The sequence below is a fragment of the Theropithecus gelada genome, chromosome 8 (assembly GCF_003255815.1).
Source record: "Theropithecus gelada isolate Dixy chromosome 8, Tgel_1.0, whole genome shotgun sequence".
Lineage (NCBI taxonomy): Eukaryota > Metazoa > Chordata > Mammalia > Primates > Cercopithecidae > Theropithecus > Theropithecus gelada.
In genome coordinates, this window is record NC_037676.1 from 49,699,214 (window position 1) to 49,715,535 (window position 16,322).

Here is a 16,322-nt window from a genome sequence, read left to right on the forward strand (position 1 = left end):
TATTTATTTATTTATTTTAAAAAGAGACGGGGTCTCACTATTGCCCAGGCTGGTCTCAAACTCCTGAACTCAAGAGATTCTCTTCCCTCAGCCTCCCAAAGTGCTGAGATTACAGGCGTGAGCCACCATACCCAGCCCAAATGCATTTTAAACCATAGAGTTGATACTAGCATTGGTAGTCATGGCCAGATAGAGACTTTAGAAGTATGAATGCTCTGTTGTGGAATGTTTGATATGTAACTCTTGCTACTGGGAGAGCTTCTATAGCCCCAGGACAAAGTCCTTTTCTCTAAACTGTTCTATACATAGACTTTAGTTGTTTACTAATTTGCTATTTCTTTCCTCTCACTCATTTTTCAGTATCCCTGGTATCCTATCTCCAGAGACAATATTTTTATCATTTACTGCCTTCATGAAGTATTTCTGGACGAGATAGTGTGAGGACTTCTGTCATTCTCAGTAACTCCCTGTGCCATTCCAGATCCCTGATGGGCCTCACTCTTCCTTTATCTCCTCTCCAGGCTTCTTAACTACATGCCAGCATTATCACATAATCTAAATCATTTCAGGATATCATCTGCATGAACGGTTCCTATTCAAAATAAGGCTCTCTGAATGATTCACCATTCTTTTTATGAGTCTCTGGTGCCTAGATATCATGGCTCCTATGATCAGTGAGGATGGTATTGAAAGAATGTGCATTCTCAAATACTTCTTAAAATATTGTTTGGCTAGATAGGAACTAAGTATTTTAACTACCAATTGTCAAATAGTAAAAGCTTTCTTTTAGCCTCAGAATTTCTGTTTTTATAGAAGTTTGGTATGCTAGCTAAGGAGTGTTCTAGTTATGGTTGTCTTTGGTAAAATGACACTAACAGTACATGGGAGGGAAGGTGGAATCATCCATGTGTACTCGTTTGTTGTATGTGTGACTCCCATGGAGAAGTTCTGTAGTTCTTCACACATTATAAAAAATGTTTTGTTGCATAAGTCATAACAATGAATATATATTAAAATACCTCAGTGCAGCAAATTAATTAAGTCTGCTCTCTAGGGATTTCTAGACTAGGTAAGTGAAATGGTTCACTCCTTATTTCACTTGTCTCACAGAGAGATACATTATTTCTGGATAGAAATGGACACCAAATTGTTGGATTTGTTCATGATTTTGTTTATGACTTTTACGTTGTAGTTGTTGATTTATCTAGGGAAGAGTGTCTGGCCTTCCTTTACCCTATAACTTCACTTCCACATATCAAATGTTGGATGTGGAATTGTCATATTCGACTACATATTGAATGTGTCAGGCTCAGTGACGAATCTTTACTATCCAACTTAAACAGGAGATTTATTGGCCAGATGAGGTGTTTCATGCCTGTTATCCCACCACTTTGGGAGGCTGAGGCGGGTGGGTCACTTGAGGTCAGGAGTTCAAGACCAGCCAGGCCAACACGGTGAAACCCCTCTCTACTAAAAATACAAAAATTAGCCGGGCTTACTGTTGCACACCTGTAGTCCCAGCTACTTGGGAGGCTGAGGCAGGAGAATCACTTGAACCCGGGAGGCAGAGGTTGCAGCGAACCAAGATTGCACCATTGCACTCCAGCCTGGGTGACCAAAAAAAAAAAAAAAGAGAGAGATTTATTAATGGATTGTAAGTGACTTTTAAGCAACACTGCTGTGGAAGCTGCTGCCTCTTCTATTAATACAACCAGAAATATGGCAAGTCAGCTCACCTGCATCCCCAGAGCCACAGCCGACAGAAGGGAACTGCATGACCCCCGAAGCTGTTGCCTTCCAGCTTTCGAAACACTTAGTGTGGGCTGCAAGCTGAATCAACACACTAGATGCCCCATTCCTACCATTTAATGCTGCAGAGCTGTTGGCCAACACCCTGAGATCTTTTGTTAATGTTATGCCTGCTGGCAGAAGTAGCACAGTTAGGCCCTCTGCTCTGATTGACAGGTCCCAAGTCACAGGGGAACCTGAGATGGGTAGAGTGTGCTGTCTGGCCTCTGGAGTTAGGAAGGCCCATAGAAGACGATTGGACTCCTTCGTATCCACCAAAAGAGTTAGAAAGAACTCTTAGGAAGAGAGAAGTAAAAACATATGAACAAAGCAGAGAATAACAACAAAGTCCCACAGTCCTAAAATTTCATTTTAGAATGCCATTAGCTGTAGAATGTAGCATATAAAAAGATAGAGGGTGGCGTGAGGAAAAAATGCTTTGTCCTTTAACTTAATGTTCTGCCTTTTTAAAAGAATTCAAAGTCCAAATATTTTTATATGTATTACTTGGTAATAAGTATTAAAAGTATAAAATTTTGTGCTATGCACTACAACCATTGAACTATGATTTTTTGGTTTTTTGTTGTTGTTGTTGTTTTTGAGACAGAGCCTCGCTCCTTTGCCCAGGCTGGAGTGCAGTGGTGTGATCTTGGCTCTCAGCAACCTCCACCTCCAGGGTTCAAGCAGTTCTCCTGCCTCAGCCTCCCAAGTAGCTGGAACTATAGGTACACACTGCCACACCCAGCTTTTTTTTTTTTTTTTTTTTTGTATTTTAGTAGAGACGGAGTTTCACTGTGTTGCCTAGGCTGGTCTTGAACTCCTGAGCTCAGGCAGTCTGCCCACCTCGGCCTCCCAAAGCACTAGGATTACAGGCGTGAGCCACCACGCCCGGCCGAGCTGTGATTTTTAAAAGGAAATTTTTAATTAAATGCTGAAAAAGGGTATGCATATTTGAGATACACTTTAAAATGTTTTTAAATAAGCAAATCTTAATGCAAATAGATATTGCAAACGCTAAGAAATTAAATAAATAAGATTAGTTAATTTTTAACCCCTGTCCTCAAGCCATACTCTAGCCTTGGCCTCCCAAAGCACTGGTGATACAGGTGTGAGCCACTGTGCCCAGCCAGACAAATCAATTTTGACTTTTCTCTGTACTACTTGTTGTATCCAAGCATGAACTTGTGTTATTTTTGAATATTTTTTATTTCTGTGATATAAGATTTGTTATTCATTCCTGCTCTAAATCTCAAGCAAGATTCAATTCGATGCATTTACTTGAGTGCCTACTGTAGATGAGACGTTTTAAAACAGTATGGCCATTACAAATATATGTTTAATAAGAGTGGGTAGTAAGTACTTATAGTAATAATGCTAAGCTTTAACAGTTCTTGAAACTTAAGTAAAAGGTGGTGTTACTAACACAAGCATGAAGGAATGCCACATGTGACTGGAGTGCTGCTGGGTTCCCCTGCAGCCTCAAGAGAGGAGGATGAACACTCAAGGGATAGACCAACTGAAGCAGGGAAACTTGGCCACATACTGCCTGACACAGAAGCCCAGCTGACTGCTACATCTTACCCAGCCTACCATGCATAAGAACTAGTTGAGACAACACTGAATTCCCTAAACTTCTGGGTGCTCAGTGGTAAACTGAGCAGAGGGAAGAAAGCCAGCACTCTGGGAAGGTACGCTTCACCTACTTACATCCTGATAGGAACTAACAGTGGCAACAGAGCTGTGCAGAACCTCGGGCCCTGGCATGATATTCCAGCCAGAGTGGGCTCTGCCATGTGTGGGAGCAGCCCTAGCATTCAAGGATTTGCATTGAAGGCCTTGGTTGAGGATGCTGTGAAGGTGGGCACTGTGTATACAGAGCAGTGACTTTGTGGGTCAAGAATTCAACATGTGGCCGGGTGCGGTGGCTCACACCTGTAATCCCAGCACTTTGGGAGGCCGAGGCAGGCGAATCATGAAGTCAGGAGATCAAGACCATCCTGGCTAACATAGTAAAACTAAACTAAAAATACAAAAAATTAGCTGGGCCTGGTGGTGGGCGCCTGTAGTCCCAGCTATTCAGGAGGCTGAGGCAGGAGAATGGCGTGAACCCGGGAGGCGGAGGTTGCAGTGAGCCAAGATCGCGCCACTGCACTCCAGCCTGGGCAACAGAGCGAGACTCCGTCTCAAAAAAAGAAAAAAAAAGAATTCGACATGTGCTTGCTATGTGAGGCCAGTGAGTGAACCCGCACTCTGAGGCCCAGGATTTATAGGTCAGGACAGCCCCGCTGACTTCTTCGGGACCTGTCATAAACTCTTTTAAAGTGTTAATGTTTTTCGTATTCAAAAAAGCTCACCAATAAAAGAGGAAACTTTAGGAAAGGTTGAAAAGCAACTGTGGGCTGGCCACAGTGGCTTATCCCTTTAATCCCAGCACTTTGGGAGGCAGGAGGATTGTTTGAAGCCAGCAGTTTGAGACCAGCCTGGGCAACAAAGTGAGACCCCGTCTCTACTAAAAATTTAAAAATTAGCGAGGCATGATGGCGCGTGCTGTAGTCTTAGCTACTTGAGAGACTGAGGCAAGAGGATTGTTTGAGGCCAGGAGCTCAAGGCTGCAGTGAGCCATGATGGCAACAGAGTGAGACCCTGTCTCTAAATAAATAAACGGGAAAAAAATGGGATTTGATAGAAGGCAGGAACATGTACAGATATTGCAATATTTTTCAAATTTGGGAAATTATAAAGATCTTAATCATACATATGGATTCTAGCATATGGACTCTTATGGATTGAATCTGGATTATTTTAATTGATTCTACTTTGTTCTACTGCATTGAAATCATTGTTAGTATATTTAGTCTTCTCAGCTAACTTCTTATACCTAGATAACTGTTGAGGTTTATAAAGGCCTTAAAACATGAATAATACCTACACAACTGTGGGATGCTTTTTTTTTTTTTTAACTGAATGTATTTTAAGTCAAATTCAGTCCATATCTAAAGTCTGAAAATTGTAATATTCAGATGATTAATAGGTATAATTCTTTACCGTCTAGTCTGCATTCTGTAGTATTTGCCATACTTCTATAACTGCAACTTCTATTTTATTTATTTTAATTTTTTATTTGTTTGTTTTGAGACAGTCTTGCTCTCTTACCCAGGCTGGAGTGCAGTGGTGCAATCACAGCTCACTGCAGCCTTAGTCTCCCATGCTCAAGCGATCCTCCCACCTCAGCCTCCAGAGTAGCTGGGACTTAAGTCACATATCACCACACCTGGTTAGTGTTGTTGTTGTTGTTTTCTAGAGATGGGGTTTCATCATCTTGCCCAGCCTGATCTCAAACTCCTAGGCTCAAGTGATCCTCCCACCTTGACCTCCCAAAGTGCTGGGATTACAGGCATGAGCCACTGTGCCTGACTGCAACTCAATAGTTAGTGGAATATTTCCTATGTATATTATATACACAAAAAAGCATTTGCCATGAAAAACCTAAACTGTGTATTCAAAAGCTTTAATATGAACACTATTATTCAAAATGGAAAGACTTTCATTCCTGCCCTCATGAAATAGAAATTCAGCTATATTTGATCATGACTGTAGAATATTACTAGAGATTGGGTCTTTTTATGTTATGTTTTGTTCAACTAGATACACCTTTTTGAGGTCATTCATATAGTTAGTGACATGTAAATGCTTTTTAACTACACACTGTTTAAACAGTGTCAACAGAGGCATAGGGTATGGTATTCACATTTCTGGAACCTATGGGCTGTACCCTCAGTCTGTCCTGGAACCTCTGCATTCCACCCTCGGTCTGTCCTGGCTGCTGTGAAGATGGAGTGCTGGTGGCTGGTCCTTAGCAGTCACTCCACCTCACACCCAAGCTTAGCCACATGGCCAAGCCAGTCCTGTGGTGTTTATCAAGGAAGAAGGGCCCTGGGGATTGCAGGCTCCACTGTTTGCCTCCCTAGGCATCCCCTTACTTACATACCTGGCAGGGAGGGTTAGGTAGGACAGCCAAGCACTGCATAAATCTGAATGGAAGCTGATGTCAGGTCTCTCTCCTTCTTAGCTGTGCCCCACTATCACGCAAGGTGTTTCATGTGGCACATTCTGTGATGATGAGGTAACCGTGTTACCTTCATTTACTGAGTGCTTGCTAGGCATCACAAAATTATGGAGCACCTCCTCATGTTGGGTTTAGGAATATAGAGCAATGAACAAAACAGACAAGGGGCTAGCTTTCCAGAATAAAGTAAATAAGATCATTTTCAATTGGTTTGTAGCCAGGTAACCTTGGACAGATTACCTTATGCTTTGCTTTTCTCATTTGTAAAATGGAGGTTATGATGGTATCTCCTTATGTGATTGATATATTAATGAGATAATAGTCACAAAGCACTTAGAACAGGTCCTGGTACATGGTAAATGCTAAGTGTTCAAAAAGCACTCCCAATTATTATGAGACGTAACACTGTGTGCCATGATATGGAATAACCTGGGTAGGAGCATCAAGGTCACCTTGGAATGAGCAGTGAGGGGAAGCTGAGGAGGGAGAGCTTCAAGGTGAAACCTAACGGATGAAGTGGAGTCAGCCATGAAAAGCTCCAGGAGACACACTTTCCACGCAAAGACACCAGCTATTGCAAAGAAAAGGATGGACTTGGTGTGTTCTAGGAGCAGAGGAGAGGCCAGTGTACCTGGGATGTAGAGAACCCAGGGGCTGAGACAGATGCTTAGCACAGAGAAGAGCCAGGTGCCAGAAGTTCAGACTTCGTTCCAAGGACAGTGAGAAGCCTTTAAGGTTTTCAGCATGAGATACATGTGATCCAATCTGTGCTTTGAAAAGATCACATCAGCTGCTCCAGATCAAATGGAATGTGGAGGTACAAGAGTAGGAACAGGAAACAAGTTAGGCCATTTCAAAAATCCAGCCAGGTCAGACTGACGACCTGGAGCAGAGTGCTTATGGTGAAAAGCGAAAGGTTCAGGGTCTGTTTTAGAGATATGGTTTACAGTACCAGCTAAAAATTGGATGTGGGATGATAGGAAGTGGGGTCTCAAGGATGACTGTGAAGTTGTTGGACTGGTGGTGGTATGGTGATTATTGAGGTGAGGGGTGACTGGGGGAGGCCAGAGTTCTAGTGATGGCCTTGTTGAAGTGGAGACCTTTAAGACTCCAAGCTGAAGAAGTCGAATTGGATATGTGCTTACAATGGGGGAGAGAGGTAAGCACGTGACGGCCAGGCACTGGACCCAGGAAGGAATTATCTTCTCTAGTCTTTATAGAAACACCGTAAGATAAATAACACCTAGCTATGGGAAACAAATTAATGAAAGCCACTTTCTAAGGTTAATTTTAAGTTAAAGGATTTTTTTCACCTTAATGTAGTAGATAGACCAGTGGAATAGAGAGTCCCAAATATATACAGGAATTTAGTTTATAAATACATACATTTCAAATCAATAGGGAAAGATGAACCCTTCAATAAATGGACAATAGGTTAGCTATCTGGAAAAAGAAATGAATTGGATTTATACTTTAATCTTACACCAAGATAGATTCCAAATGAATCAAAGATTTAAACATAAAAACTGAAATTGTAAAAGTTCTAGAAGAAATAGCGGGAGAAGTATCTTGAGGTGGAAGTTTTTTCTGTGATTCAACATCCATGGATCCAAAAGAAAGTATTAATTAAGCCCACATGACAAAATTAAAAGTTAAATGGCAAATCGAGAATATGTATGTATAATTTGTATTACAAAGAGCCACTCTTCCTAGTACATGAGGTACTTATAGAAATTAGTAGGGAAGACTGACAACTCAGTATAAAAATGGGCAAAGGTTATGAATACACAGTTCATAAAAGGAAAATATGCTCAATGTCTCATGATTTTAAAAAAAATGAATTAAAATAACACTATTATTTTTCCCCTACCAATTTTGCAGGAATCTAAAATTTTAGTAACTTTTGTTTAGTGAGGCTGAGAGGCAATAAACACTCTTCGTTTGGTGGAAGGAGAGTACATTGTCACCACTCCAGAGAGAGCACCTTGGCATGTGTATATACAGATGTGTGTGTGTGTGAATTTTTAACAGGTCAGCTCTTTGACCCAGCACTTCTACTTCTTGGAATTTATCCAACAGATATACTTGTGTATATATGAAATATAAGCTTATTCCTTGCCCCATTCTTTGTGATAGTAAGTGGAAATGGCATAAAGGTCAGCATTAGGAAATTAAAAATTATGGCACATGCTTGTAGTGGAATACCATGCAGCTCTCTATGTGACTACAAGAAGAATGAGGAAACACTCAATGAACTGTCACAGAAAAATATGTGACATTGGTTACATTGAAGGAATGGTGGGATGCTTGAAATGGGCTATATTCCTGGAATATATAGGGAGAAACTTTAGAAGCATATGTGAGAAACAAGTAACAGTGATTATCTGTGAGAGGTAGCTGGGAACTAGAAGATGAAGGATGGGAGCTGGAGGGAGGGAAACGTCACCATATACCTTTAAATTTTGAGTCATATATATTATTCAGAAAAATGAAAGGACTTTATATATAGTTATTTATCTTGAAATTTTTAGACATTATATATATTTTGGAAAGCAGTATATATAGCAATAGTGTTATACTCTTTGACCCAGTACTCCCTAGAAATTTAATTCATGAAAACTAAAAAAGTACACATAACAAAAGCAACACTGTTCCTCTTCATGGTAGCAATACCTATAATAATGGGGAAAATATAAGCAACCTAAGTGTCAGTGTAGGGGAATTATTTAATTGAATATGACATACAGCATGATATAATGTGAAGCCACTGTGTAATATAATTAAGAAGACCATGCTGAAACATTTATCCATTCAACAAATATTTATTGTGTGCGTACTGTGTTTCAAGCATTGTTCTAGGTGTTAGGGATACAGCAAGAAATAAGAGCCTAAATAAATAAATAAATCCATACACCATTGGAACTGCCATTATTTGGGGGAAGACTGGCCACAGACCAATAGATATAATGTAAGAAATTAAGACCAGGCGCAGTGGCTCACGCCTGTAATCCCAACACTTTGGGAGGCTGAGGTGGGTGGAATCCCTGAGATCAGGAGTTCGAGACCAGCCTGGCCAACATGATGAAACCCCATCTCTACTAAAAATACAAAAATTAGCCAGGCGTGTTGGCACGCACCTATAATCTCAGCTACTCAGGAGGCTGAGGCAGGAGAATCGCTTGAACTCAGGCGGCGGAGGTTGCAGTGAGCTGAGATTGCACCACTGCACTCCAGTCTGGGTGACAGAGTGAGACTCTGTCTCAAAAAAAAAGAAAGAAAGAAATGATGGTTACAACTTCAAATAAAGATAAGGGACAGTGAAGGTGGAGGTCTGCTATTTTTACATAAGACTCAAGGAAAGCCTCACTGAGAAGGTAATACTTGAATAGAGATGGGTAAGTCATATAAATGTGTAGGGAGAGCATCTCAGCAGGGAGATCTGGTACTTGAGGATGCAAGAAGGGATCTGTTTGGCATGTTTGTGGAATGACAAGGAGGCCAGTGTTTCTGTGCATCACATACATGAAGGTCAGAGAGGTAGGGTAGGGTTGGGACTCTGATCATGAGGAGGTCTAAAAAGCCATGACAATAAGGCCTTTGGGTTTTTTTCCACGTGTGATACAAAGCCATTAGAAATTCTGGAACCCCTGCAGAGGTGATTCTAAATGACTATGTGAGAAGCAAGAGAGTCTGAGTCCTCCATTAGGGCAAGCTGGTGGATAAAGACATGGTGTAGAACTGGAGATATCCAAGAGGTAGAAAGGTAATTCAACTTTGCACTCTGATTGGATGTGGGAGATGGAGAAAAGGGAGGGATCCAGAAGGATTCTAAGGTTTGGGCAACAAGATGAATGGTGGTACCATTAATGAGACAGAAAATTCAGGAGGGAGGACAGAGTTGGAGAAAGCTGAGAAGATGATGTGTTTTGTTTTAAACATATTGAATTTGTTGAGGGACCTGTGAGTCACAAATATCAAAAGGAAGAAAAGTAAAATGAACCCTGTCATGTTTGATCAGAATTAGGGTAGTACAAACTCATGATTTTCAAGATGGATGGATGAATGAATAGAAGTCAGTGTGTGTGAGAGGGTGTATATGTGCACACACTTCCCAGCTGTTCTAAGAGGCCCTGGGACAGTGATACGTCAGTAGCAATGAGCACACCTAGTGCCAGATAGTAGCTTTTAAATACCTGAAGGGACTTGGCAAAGTGGCTGATTCCAAGTTTGGATGAGAGAAAATACAAGATGAGCCTTGAAATCTTGTTATGTTAGAAAGTAAGAATGTTCTCAAAGAATGATGGGGACATCAAAAAGAAAAAGGACACCAAAGCTAGCTTGAAAGAGTCCCCAACTAGCCAAATCTGGGGCAATTCATGCATCAAAATAAAAGATAGTTATGGATTATAAACCATTCAGTAAGACTCCATGAGTCACACTGATATAAAAACAAATGAAAAATAAAAATGAAAAAGAATTTAAGAAAATGAATGAATTGGAAATCTGATAAGTAATAGAATATTAGACGGTTTCACAGTATCTCCCACGTAATGTTTTTTAACTTCAAAAGGAAAAAGAGTAACTTATAGTTGAGAAGCCTGACAGATATCACCTTAAGTTTTCAAAAGTGAACATCATCAGTATCGGGACAAATTAAAATAATGTAATTATTTTAATTACACAGAATTTAATTATTGTAATACACAGAATGTAATTAGAAGCCAGCCCAGGATGCAAACCTATAGTCCCAGCCACTCAGGGCGCTGAGGTGAGAGGATCACTGGAGTCCAGGAGTTTGAGGTTGTAGTGCACAATGATCATTCCTGTGAATAACCACTGTAATCTAGCCTAGGCAGCATAGAAAGAGCCCGTCTTAAGAAAAAGTGGAAAGAATGCAAAACAAACAAACAAACAAAAAATAGTACACAGCATCACTTCTGTGTTATTTTTACCAATGATACATCAACTGAATCTCATAATCAGAAGAAATCAGACAAACCCAAAATGAGGGTTCATACCCTGCAGAATACCTGAACTGTTTCCTTACAAAATGTCAGGGTTATGAAAGTCAAGGAAAGACTGAGGAACCATTCCAGACTGCAGAGTATTAAGAGACATGATAACTAAATGCAGCCCGATTCTGAACTATCTCCTTTTGCTCTAGGACGTTACCAAGGCAATGGGTGAAACATGAGTGAGTAGGAAGATTAGATGGAGGGAAGATTAGGATTCATGTCCTCCTTTTATGGCTGTAGAGCGGTTATATGGGAAAAAGTCCTTGTTTGTAGGAAAAACACACAAAAGTATTTGGGAATGAAGGGGTATCATGTCAGGAAGTTACCCTCAAATAATTCAGGGGGAAAAAAACATGATTTTTACTGTATTTAGAACTTTTTAGTAAATTTGAGATTAAAAACTTTAAGGGGATGGTTTAACATATACAAGTCAATAAATATGATAACATCACATTGACAAAATATAAAAACAAAAATCATATGATCATTTTAATAGATGCAGAAAAAGCATTCAATAAAATCCAGCAACCCTTTATGATAGAAACCCTCCACAAACCTGGCATAGAAGGGACATACGTCACAAACCATATATGATGAACCCACAGCCAACATCATACTGAATGGGGAAAAGCTGAAAGCATTCCCCTTGATAACTGTAACAAGACAAGGGTGCCCACTGTCACCCTTCTATTCATCGTAGTACTGGGAGTGCTAACCAGAACAATCAGGCTACAGAAAGAATTAAAGGGCACCCAGATAAGAAAAGAGGAAGTCAAACTGGTGTTGTTTCCACTCATGATTGTATACTTAGAAAATCCTAAAGACTCCTCCAAAAGACATCTAGACTTGATAAACAAATTCAGCAGAGTCTGAGAGTACAAAATCAATGTTCACAAATCAGTAGCACCGCTATACACCAACAATGACCAAGCTGGGAATCAAATCAAGAACCCAGTCTTTCTTACAATAGCTGCAAAAAATAAAATACCTAGGAATATACTTAACCAAGGAGGTGAAAGATAAAGTGAACCGCAAAACACTGCTGAAAATGATCATAGATGATAGAAACAAATGTAAACACGACTCATCTCATGGATTGGAAGAATCACTATCATGAAAATGATCATGCTGCCCAAAGCAACCTACAGATTTAATGTAAATTGCATCAAAATACCAACATCATTTTTCACAGAATTAGAAAAAACAGTCCTAAAATTCATAGGCACCAAAAAAGAGCCTGAATAGCCAAAGCAATAGTAAGCAAAAAGAATAAACCTGGAGGTGTCATCTTACCTGACTTCAAATTATACTATAAGGCTACAGTTACCTTATATCAGCATGGTGCTGATACAAAAGTAGATACACAGACCACTGGAAAAGAATAAAGAGCCCAAGAAATAAGGCCAAATACTTACAGCCAATGGATCTTCAACAAAGCATATAAAAACATAAATTAGGGGAGGGACACCCTATTTAATCAGTGGTGATGGGAAAACTGAAAAGCCACATAGAGAAGAATGAAACTGGATCCTCATCTCTCACCTTATACAAAATCAATTCAAGATAGATCAAAGACTTAAATCTAAGACCTGAAACCATAAAAATTCTAGAAGATAACCCAGGAAAAACTCTTCTGGACATCCCTTAAGCAAAAAATTCATGACTAAGAACCCAAAAGCAATTACAACAAAGACAAAAAAATAAATAAATGGGACCTAATTAAACTACAAAGCTTCTGCACAGCAACAGAAATAATCATCAGAGTAAACAGACAACTCACAGAATGAGAGAAAATATTTGTAAACTATGCATCTGACAAAGGACTAATATCTAGAATCTACAAAGAACTCAAGCAAATCAGCAAGGAAAAAAGAGACAAGTAATCCCATCAAAAAGTTGGCAAATGACATGAATAGACATTTCTTAAAAGACAATTTACAAATGGCCAACAAACATGAAAAAAAAAAGCTCAACATCACTAATTATCAGGGAAATACAAATTAAAACCGCAGTGAGATAGCACCTTACCCCCTCAAGAATGGACATTATTTTGAAAGTTAAAAAACAATAGATACTGGAACAGATGTGGTGAAAGGGGAACGCTTATGCACTACTGGTTGGAATGTAAGTTAGTACAGGTCTGTGGAAAACAGTATAGAGATTCCTTAAAGAGCTAAAAGTAGATCTACCATTTGATTCAACATTCCCACTGCTGGGTATCTACCCAAAGGAAAGTAAATCATTATTTTAAAAAAGACACCTATACACATATTATTTATTGCAGCACAATTCACAGTTACAAAGATAGGGAACCAACCTAAGTGACCATCCATCACACAATGAGTAGATTTTAAAAAATCACTATACACACCATGGAATACTTCTCAGCCATAAAAAAAGAACAAAACAATGGCTTTTGCAGCAACTTGGATGGAGCTGGAGGCCATTATTCTAAATGAAGTAACCCAGGAATGGAAAACCAAATACTGTATGTTCTCACTTAGAAATGGGAGCTAAGCTGCCAGCACACAGAGACATACAAAGTGATATAATGGACTGCAGAGACTCAGATGGGGGAGAGTGGGAGAGGGTGAAGAATAAAAAAACTACCTATTGGGTACACTGTACACTACTCAGGTGATGGGTGCACTAAAACCTCAAAATCTCAGACTTCAACACCATACAATTAATCTGTGTAACCAAAAATTACTTGTACCTACAAAAGCCATTGAAATTTTTAAAAAATAAATAAGGGTCAGAAATTAAATAAATAAAAACTTTTTTAAATGATCAGAAAAGTGAGTAGGAGGCAGTCAAATGGAACTGTGAGGCCCACACTTTCTCAAAAGGTTGGCAGGAAAGAGAGGGTGACATACGCTCCCAGCAGAGACTGCACTGAGCATTTGGAGCCAGTGTGTAGAGAGGGAAGATATACACCTAGGTTAGGTGGTGAGCACTGCAAAGCAAAATCCTAGAGGCTGTGTTTTGCTGGGCACCCAGGTCCAGTGGAAAGAGCAGGCTGAGCAGGCAGCAGGAGGATGTCAGCTGGGCACGGCAGGCAGTTCCAAGGTGGGCTGGCTGGAAACAAAACTAATTTCTACCTAGGAACCTTCCTTCTCTCTGAGAGCTAGAGTTGTCTTCTGAAAGTGGCCGTTGTCTGCTGTCTTAAGTACAGTAAACTGAATATGGTTAGTCTTCAAATTTGAAATTACTTCATTGAGAAATGTATCAAAACAATATAATATTTCTCAGTGATACTGTTCCTAAAACAGGTTTTCTTAGGATTGCAGAATTTACAAAATTACCGTTGATATTTGAAAAAGAAGAAAGCTTTGTATGTGTATGCATTTGCCAAGGCAGCTTGTTTTTTTTATTTGGTAGGGTCAGAGCAGGTAGAACATGTATGCATACTTCACAAAAACAGGTGATTTATAAGCCATTGCATTAGACAGGACTGGTTTCCAAGCCAGTCAGTCAGCTTAGAATGTGAAACCCTGATTCAGAAGCGAATCCCCTAAGGATGATTCAACGCTGTGTTTCCTGTTGTGCCAGTAGGCCCACTACAGTAGTGGTTTACCCCCACCTCACCCAGTTCATTAGACTCTGGCCCTGTCCCACACTGGAACTATAGAGCCTGAAGACTATATGAGCAACTGTCTTCTCATTCTCCTTAGAGTGTTCATGACTAAGGAGAGGGATGCTAATCCATTCCATGGAGTGGAGCCTCAGGGTTTACAGGCTTTATTCCCTCCAAGAACTCTGCCTCTGAAAGCCTGTGTGACTCTTGTGTGGGCCAACATGCCCTTTGGTGGCCTAAGGGAAGCTGTAGGACACTAAATTACCCATGGTACCACCAAAACCTGCATCTCCAGGCCCGTGTCTTGTTCCTTACTCTATACCCAGTTAGAAACCCTTGGCCCCTCGGGTTTCAGTGATGAATAGGCATGGGAAAGTGGGAATACCAAATGGCTGCTCATTTGGTAGTCAGTTGGGGAATGCATGAGAGAAAATAAGACCACAGTGTGCCCATGGATGCTGAGCTGATGGCACATTTTGAGCAATAAACTTTCTTAGTGTAGATCTCTCCTTCCTTGCTCTCTCTTTTCCTTCATTGTTCTTGTCCTAATTTACAACTTCACTAAGTTCTTCCTTTCCCACTTGTATACTTTGTAGCAATATATGTTTTGGTTTGTGAACTACCTCATATTGTCCCCAAAGGCAGGAACTATGTCTTATGTCCCTTTTCCCCATGAAGGGTGAATAAATGCCTGTTGATTAACTCAACTTGGTATAACAAGCATATATTATCTATAATGCATAAGTCTCTGAGCTAAGGACTCTGACAGGTACATAGGGAATAAGAAATATGATTCCTGCCTTCAAGAAACTTCCAGGAGAGAGAAAAGATCTCCTCATGTTATTATAATACATAGTAAATGTGATGAGAACTAAAAGACAAAAAAAAAAAAAAAGAAAACACTTTTTAACGCAAAGAAAAAAAGGAAAAAGAATTGTTTACACCATGAGAATAAGAGAAGTCTTCATACAAGACATGGAGTTTCAGTTTGACTTGAAAAATGATACCTAGATGAGTGGGAGTAGCAAGGACTATCAGATTCCATGAGGGGAACAGGTGGGAGCCAAGATAGATAGGGGCGTGGTAGCATCTTGATCTTAGACCCCACCATGTATGTACCAAGAGGCATGCAGGAGCCATTGGGATACTCCCAAAGTTCTCTGGCCAGGTGAGTGACATGATTAACTGTATTCAATAAGAAGGAGCTCTGTAGTAGCAACCTGCAGGAGAGGTTAGAAGAAAGGAAAGAACAGGGGTTAAGAGACAGGTTGGGAATCACCTGCCTAATCCATGTAGGTGGCAGGAAGGACAAGACCATGACAAAGGGGATGAGGAGGAGAATATTTAAAAGGTGATGCAGAGGGAAAATGGACAGGTTACAGCAACTGGATGTGAAAGGAAATAGAGTACTCCCAGGTTTTGAGACTCGGTGACTTGGAGAACGGTGGGGCATTCTTCAAGAGGGATCTCTGCATAATGATGGTAAAGTAACAGATCTATAGAAAGAGAGATACTGGCCAGTTACATTAGCTGTGTATTCATTGACCTAAATAAATGCAGCAGTGATTTTATTCTGTGTACCCTAGGAAATATAGATGCATTCGTATAACTCTTTGTCAATGATAAAATTCTGGTTGATCTTCTTGAGAAGGTTTAGACTCTTTTCTTTCTTAATACCTACACCCATGTAAGACATTATCTTTTAATACAACTGGCATGATGTATATGTTCTTAAAATGGCATAATACCTTACATTTTTGGTCCATTGAGTTTTGACATGGGTGTCAGGCAATTCAATGGAGAAAGAAGAGTCATTCCAATCAGTGGTTTTGGAATGACTAGGTATCCACATATAAAAGAATTAAGGTGGACCCCT

The 16,322-nt window shown here is 40.0% G+C and overlaps 1 protein-coding gene across 2 annotated transcripts in view; it reads left to right on the forward strand.

The window, feature by feature from the left end:
- The window catches only part of SPIDR (scaffold protein involved in DNA repair), a 483,830-nt gene that overhangs the window by 382,309 nt on the left and 85,199 nt on the right, over positions 1–16,322 (forward strand). The window contains exon 1 of one of the 2 annotated variants that reach the window (XM_025393221.1): positions 15,553–15,614. The exons of the other annotated variant lie outside the window; for it this stretch is intronic. Coding sequence (XP_025249006.1) covers positions 15,556–15,614 — 59 coding nt within the window. The 5' untranslated portion in view covers positions 15,553–15,555. Of the gene's footprint in view, positions 1–15,552; positions 15,615–16,322 lie in introns of those variants that run through there. 2 annotated transcript variants of the gene reach the window in all.